The 7,710-nt window shown below is 48.4% G+C and overlaps 1 protein-coding gene across 1 annotated transcript; it reads left to right on the top strand.

Moving 5' to 3' along the window:
• Window positions 1-367: 367 nt before the first annotated feature.
• On the top strand, window positions 368-1,801 carry LOC117058468 (leucine-rich repeat-containing protein 17-like). The gene is made up of 2 exons (XM_033169648.1): window positions 368-435; window positions 521-1,801. The coding sequence occupies exon 2, from the start codon at window positions 729-731 to the stop codon at window positions 1,785-1,787; it is 1,059 nt and encodes a 352-aa protein (XP_033025539.1). The 5' UTR covers window positions 368-435; window positions 521-728; the 3' UTR covers window positions 1,788-1,801.
• Window positions 1,802-7,710: the final 5,909 nt, after the last annotated feature.

The raw sequence follows: 7,710 nt of genomic DNA, 5'->3' as shown, positions 1-7,710 counted from the left end.
CACTTCTTCAGATATCTGAAGAAGTGTGCATGCACACGAAAGCTCATACCAAGAACAAACTTAGTTGGTCTCTAAGGTGCTACTGGAAGGATTTTCCCCCCCCCAACTACGGCAGACCAACACGACCTGTAGCAGGTGAAGCTATTGCTTGGTGTATGGAGTGCTCTGATTTCAAGGTCAGGCAACCAAAGGAGGGTAAAACAGAGAAAACGGGTTAGGGGTCTGTCTACCTAGACCCCTAAAGTGATTACAGGCTAAAGCCTTTCCCCTGTGGATATGCCAGTCATTGCTGCCTTTCCCCTCTCTTTCATTTAGTGCCTCTCTCTGGAAGATCGAGCTGAAAAAGCCCGCTCTGGTCCCCTGCCGACCTGTTAGGCTTTCAAGGATCCAAGCTGCTGAAACTGGAAATAGAGAGAAAGAGACCAACGAGATAAGGTATGATTGACACATCTTGCAGAAAGTGCCGCTGCTCCAGTTACAGGCCTCTCTGATCCGTTTCTTCCTCTCTGGTTTGCTCAAGTTGCCTGTTGTCCTCCAAGGCGAAAGTCCAAGGAAGCTCTTAGCTAATCACTTGACAAAGAGCTCTTTGTTATGGATTCCTCTGAAGAAATATGACTCTCTGGATCGAATGAGGAGTGCTTGGTGCTGTGATCTCCATTCCTTACCAGTTCAGCTGAGGGCTTTGCAAGCGCACAGCAAAAGCCGGACCTCCACCAGGCCTTCTGGAGATGTCTCCCTTCTCCGTAGCCATCCTTTTGTCGTGTGCCCTGGTGGCCCAGGCCTCCAAGGCTTGCCCCCACCCGTGCACCTGCTACGAGTCCTCCAGTTTCGTGGACTGCCACAGCCGCCACTTGGCCAAAGTCCCCCAAGGCGTCCCTCACGACACATGGATGCTGGACCTGAGGCACAACAACTTGAGTGGGCTACAGGGAGGCGGCTTTGATGCCCTGTGGTCCCTGAGGATTCTACTCTTGTCCCACAATCCCATTACGAGGATATGGCCCAACGCTTTCAGGACCCTGGGCTTCCTGGAGAAGATGGACCTCAGCCACAACCTCCTGGTCCACCTGCCGCACTACTTCTCGGACGACTTGACTTCTCTGAAGGAACTCAAGGTGTCCTACAACCACCTGGGAGCCTTGCGTTTCAACAGCTTGCAGTACCTAGAGAACTTGGAGAAGCTAGACCTGAGCCACAACCGGGTGACTTCGATCGAGAGAGGAACTTTCCAGGGCCTCTCTGGGCTCAGGCACCTCTACCTTCAGTCTAACAGACTTACGGTGCTCTACAATGGCTTCTCCTTCATGCTCCAGAACCTTGAGGTCCTCCTGCTGAGCAACAACAACATCAGCGCCATTGAGCTGGAGGCTTTCATCTCCTTGCACAACATGAAGCTTCTGTCCCTGACGGGCAACCAGCTCATTCACCTCAAATTCAAGACGTTCCTGAACATCCAGACCATCAGCACCCATATCCAATTTGCAGGCAACCCGTGGATTTGCGACTGCGACCTCCAGCGTGTTTTTGGCAAGATCATGAGTGTCCGGCACCTTCATGTGGATGACTACGAGAACATCACCTGCGCCAGCCCCTGGCAGCTGGCGGGGTCACCCCTCACGTCTGTGGACAGCCAGCTGTGCGTGGCAGAGACTGCCACTGTCCTGGTTATCACTGTCACCGTCTTGGTGACGGTGATCGCTGCCATTGTCATGGCAGAGAGGAACAGGAAGAAGAACCAGGGCAAGAACTGGAATGAACCCGAAGGTCCCTTTGACTCGGAGAAATGAGATGGGGTCACGGGGGAGGGAGGGAGGGACCACTAAATAATAGAAGTTGGCCTTCTGGTGTTCTTCCAGCTCTGTCTTACTCTCATCCATAACTCTGGGCTCTCCTATTTGCTATGAGGTTGGAGTGCTAGCCTGCTTCTCCCATTCCCACCCACCCCCCTCGTTCCTTGCAGTCGTAGCTCCGCCCTATCTCAAGCCCTGTAAACAAATGTCAGGATGAGGCTGGCCTTGTGTGGAATCACTGCCCTGTGACACTCACTTCTTCTCCTTGAGAAGGTGACTCTAGGAAATGCATACCTCAGATGAACCTTCTCGTCTGGCCTCCCTCTGGAGTTGAGGGCCAACATTTCTGTGTCCAGGGCAGCTGTCTACCAGCTCTATCTGGTACGCAGACTGATACCCTACCTGCCCGCAGACTGTATTTGCCAGAGTGGTGCATGCTCTAGTTATCTCCTGCTTGACTACTGCAATGCGCTCTACGTGGGGCTACCTTTGAAGGTGACCTGGAAACTGCAACTAATCCAGAATGCAGAAGCTAGACTGGTGACTGGGAGTGGCTGTCAAGACCATATAACACCGGTCCTGAAACAAAATAAAATAAAAAATTCCTTCCAGTAGCACCTTAGAGACCAACTAAGTTTGTTCTTGGTATGAGCTTTCGTGTGCATGCACACTTCTTCAGATACCACACTTCTTCAGATACCACTTCTTCAGATGCACATGAAAGCTCATACCAAGAACAAACTTAGTTGGTCTCTAAGGTGCTACTGGAAGGAATTTTTTATTTTATTTTGTTTTGACTATGGCAGACCAACACGGCTACCTATCTGTAACTTGAACCGGTCCTGAAAGACCTACATTGGCTCCCAGTACATTTCCGAGCACAATTCAAAGTGTTGGTGCTGAATAGCCTCAGCCCAGTATACCTGAAGGAGCATCTCCATCCCCATCGTCCAGCCCAGGCACTGAGGTCCAGCTCCGAGGGCCTTCTGGCGGTTCTCTCCCTGCGAGAAGTGAGGTTACAGGGAACCAGGCAGAGGGCCTTCTCAGTGGTGGTGCCCGCCCTGTGTAACACCCTCCCATCAGATGTCAAGGAAATAAACAACTATCTGACTTTTAGAAGACATCTGAAGGCAGCCCTTTTTAGGGAATTTCAATGTTTGATGTTTTATCATGTTTTTAATATTCTGTTGGAAGCCACCCAGAGTGGCTGGGGAAACCCAGCAAGGTGGGCGGGGTATAAATAATAAATTATTATAATATTATCATTCAAGTGCTAGAATCGTGTCCACATGGGTGTGTCTCCATGAAATGTGGATGTGGATTTTGCTTCAGCACCACCTTTGGGGAGGATGCGGCGGTGTGTTCTGGCTCCTGATGGGTTCTACCTGCAGCATCCTTGTGTAGGGGCCATATAGGTGGTGAACTAGGAGACATTTAAAAGGATTAGGTAGGCTGACCAAGCACACCAGATCCTTGAAGGCTACACCAGGCAGAGATGCATAGGGACGCCTCTCTTGCGGAGGTGCGGATCTCCACCTAGGAACTCTGTGTAGCTAATAGGACGTGGCTTTATGAAGTGACCTCTTCTGGGCAATAATCTCTACCTAGGCTGAAGGTATGTAGAAAGCTGACTTAGATCACTGGTCCATTTAGTCCCCTATTGTCTACTCTGACTAGCAGCAGCTGTCTACGGCTTCAGGCAGGGCTCTTCTCCTGACTCTGGTACATATTGCATGCACCCAGTGCCAGATTTACGTATAAGCTAAACAAGCTATAGCTTAGGGCCCCACTCTCTTGGCCCCCCCCCAAATTTAAAGGGAAAAAAACCTGGATGTACATTTCCAAAATATAAGATATAAGATAAAAAATAAAATAAAATAAAACCTACATGCAGCAACAGTGTTTTGTGTTGTGTAGGCTCCTATGATGTAAGTAATGGGGGCCCCAATCATTTTAAGTTAGAGCTTAATAATTATTTCACTGTTAATATACTTCTTCTTAATTGTATCAGTTCAACAATTACTTTGATAAAATACATATTTTGTTATGTGCAAATGGCTTTAGATACCTATTAGGTCCGTAAATTACCATATAGCAGATATTCAATATAAAAAACAATGACAATTTGTTGTTGACAAAGGGCAGCTGGACATATAAAGGGCCCCGTTACCTCCAGTAGCTAAGGGCCTCATCAAACCTAAATCTGGCCCTGCATGCACAACTGCTCTACCGGTGAGCTGTAGGCCCATTCCTAAAGGCAGCTTCAATCATATTTATCAATCATTTTGACACACCCCATAGAATCAAAGACTTGTGGAGTTGAAAGGGACCCTGAGGATCATCTAGTCCAACCCCCCTGCAATGCAGGAATACGCAGCTTTCCCATATGGGGATCGAACCTGCAACCTTGGCGTCGTCAGCACCAGGCTCTAACCAACGGAGCGACCCAGGCCCATGTACGATGTGTCCACATTGGGCAATATTCTTCGCTGTCGTCATAGGTGACGAGAAGAGCCCCAATGAATCAGACAAAAGTCTGTTCTCACAGTAGCCAACCAGCATCCTGTTCTCACAGTAGCCAACCAGAAAAAAGCTCACTCCTGATGGTCCCCAGCAAGTGACATTCAGATGCACACCACCTCTGGACTAGGAGCCCTTGATAGTACTTATTCTCCATTAGTTTGCCCAACCCCCCTTTGGGTTGGCAGACATCACCGTTTGGTAGCAAATTCCAGAGTTTAACTAAGTTCTGTGTGAAGAAGTACTTATTTCATCTTTCCTTGAGCATTTAGCTTCGTTGGATGACTTCTGGTTCTACTATTATGAGAGGGGGGCAGCTGGGTTATCTGTATCCACTTGATCTAATATTCCCTCTAGGATATGGGTAGGCAAACTAAGGCCCGGGGGCCGGATCCAGCCCAATCACCTTCTAAATCCGGTCCGGGAATCAGCGTGTTTTTACATGAGTAGAACATGTGCTTTTATTTAAAATGCATCTCTGGGTTATTTGTGGGGCATAGAAATTACTTCATTATTTTTCTTCAAAATATAGTCCAGCCCCCCACAAGGTCTGAGGGACGGTGGACTGGCCCCCTGCTGAAAAAGTTTGCTGATCCCTGCTCTAGGCAGTCCCCCCCCCCCAAAAAAACGAGCCTTCAATTAATTTATCCCCTCTTGCCCCAATATACACAAATCCACCTTGGGTTCTCTTCCAGTCTCAGTAGGTTGGTGATTTCCATTTAGTTGTATTAATATACAGCCCTAGCGCAGGAATTAAATACAGTGGCACCTCGGGTTAAGAACTTAATTCATTCTTGAGGTCTGTTCTTAACCTGAAGCTGTTCTTAACCTGAGGTACCACTTTAGCTAATGGGGCCTCCCGCTGCCAGTGCGCAATTTCTGTTCTCATCCTGAGGTAAAGTTCTTATCTCGAGGTACTATTTCTGGGTTAGCAGAGTCTGTAACCTGAAGCGTCTGTAACCCGAGGCACCACTGTATTTGAAAACTGATGGTGTTTCTTTCTCATTGCTGGTTTCTTTTCCCTATGATCCATTATTTATGATGTCTTTATTGATCCCTCAGCTTAAACCAGGTGTGAGTAGCCAATGGGTCTCAAACCCTGGGTGGGTTAGGGATTGAACACATGAAGACAGGCTCCGGCGGATTGTGTGGATGAGACCAAGGGTGGGTCCAACGGCCGAGAAGAATAAATAAATAAATAACTGGCATGCAGACCACTGGTAAATAGCGCCCGGGAGGATTATGTCACCATCCTTGCTGTGATATAAGTGGTGGTACAGTGGTACCTTGGTTCTCAAACTTAATCCGTTCCGGAAGTCTGTTCCAAAACCAAAGTGTTCCAAAACCAAGGCATGCTTTCCCATAGAAAGCAGGGCTGTCTTAAGCATATGCGGCACTTGGGTGCAAAGATCTGCCTGGTGCCCCCCCCCCGCCAGGTTGCCCAGTCCCAGGCGCACAGGAGGGTGGAGCCGGCCAGCCGCCTCAGTGTCTCACTGGCTCGGTCGCCTCCGAACTCACGGCGCAGAGCTGACAGCAGCAGAAGAGCCCACCACGGTGCTCCAACCAACCGACGGGCTCTTCCCTGGACTCAACTCTTGGGCCCCGGACTCTCGGCCTGGTGCCCCTGAGAGCCTGGTGCCCGGATGCCCCACACCCCTAGCGCCTATGGGTAAGGCGGCCCTGATAGAAAGTAAGGCAAAACAGATTAATCCGTTCCAGACTTTTAAAAACAACCCCTAAATCAGCAATTTGACGTGAATTTTACTATCTAGCGAGGACATTGATCCATAAAATGAAAGCAATAATCAATGTACTGTACTATAAAACAAATGAGACAGTATTGTAGATGATAAAAATTTAAATTATTATTTTTTATTACCCGTACTGATGATAGTCATTGTTTGGATTGGGGTGTGTGGGCTTTTATCCATTTCCGCAGTCACACAATCAATCAGTCAGTCAGTCACAAAAACAAATTAACCGAAAAAGCCTCAGAAACAAAAATGCAAAATAAACAGCAAAAACAAAAGCGCCAAACTTAATCCGTTCCAGAAATCCGTTTTACTTCTGAAATGTTTGAAACCCAAGGCACAGCTTCTGATTGGCGCAGGTGCCCCAGAAACAATAGCCGACAACCACATCGGACATTTGGCATCTGAAAAACGTTGGAAAACTGGAACACTTCTGGGTTTTTGGCGTTTGGGAACCAAGGTACCGCTGTTCCTTGGGAGCTGCCTTTAGCCTCCTAAAACAGATGCTAAACAGAGGACATCATAAAAGATCATGGGTGGGGACAGCTCCTCCCGTTATTCAAGCACTTGATGCGATCCAGATTGGGGATGGGCAGAACACAGATGGGAATCTGCTGGTAGATCTCTGAGTGATTTGAAATACACGCACAGGGATTTTTGACTCTGAATTGTTAAAACATTGTTCCTAAACCTTGGCTACCTTGCAGGAGGTCATGGAGAGATGGAAAGGCTAAGGAGTAAATCCAGAGTAGGGTCCCTAAGGCAGTTGGATGGCATCTTATGCACCTGCTTCCAGCAACTCCTGCAGCCAAGCTGGAGCTAAACCGTATTGCTCTGCTTTCTTTTGGAACCGTATCACCGAGAAACTTGTGCATCTTTTGGAGGCTCTCTGCATGTTTTAGAATTCTGGTCATGCATAGGGTCTAAAACAGCTAACGTCTTTGGCATCTGATTCTGTCCAGGGTGCCAGTTAAACACAAAGCAGATCTTGCAAACCTGAGGTCTGCTCTTATATAGGTAAAGGTAAAGGGACCCCTGACCATTAGGTCCAGTCGTGTCTGACTCTGGGGTTGCGACACTCATCTCGCTTTACAGGCTGAGGAAGCCGGCGTTTGTGCGCAGACAGTTTTTTTGGGTCATGTGGCCAGCATGACTACGCCGCTTCTGTCGAACCAGAGCAGCACACGGAAACGCCGTTTACCTTCCCCCCTGGAGCGGTACCTATTTATCTACTTGCACTTTGACGTGCTTTCGAACTGCTAGGTGGGCAGGAGCTGGGACCGAACAACGGGAGCTCACCCCATCGCGGGGATTCGAACCGCCGACCTTCTGATCATCGAGCCCTAGGCTCTGTGGTTTAACCCACAGTGCCACCTGCATCCCTCGCTCTTATACAGAGGCACCCACTAAAAAGCAGTCACAATTCCTCATCTTATCCCGTCCATGTTTCCATAAGCCCACATTTTCACACCAGACACTGTTTCTCTGCAGGGACTGCAGCGGGAACACAGCTGCTGCTAAGATTCCCTGGATCTATTTTGCCCATGTTCCTGGTTTGGAAAATGAACATCAAATGTGCTGCTGGAGAACTGATTTTTTAAAAAAGAAAACGAAAATAATGTAAGGACTATTTCATGCCCCAAGCCAAT

The sequence above is a fragment of the Lacerta agilis genome, chromosome 14 (assembly GCF_009819535.1).
Source record: "Lacerta agilis isolate rLacAgi1 chromosome 14, rLacAgi1.pri, whole genome shotgun sequence".
Lineage (NCBI taxonomy): Eukaryota > Metazoa > Chordata > Lepidosauria > Squamata > Lacertidae > Lacerta > Lacerta agilis.
This window is presented reverse-complemented; position numbering and strand designations above follow the sequence as displayed.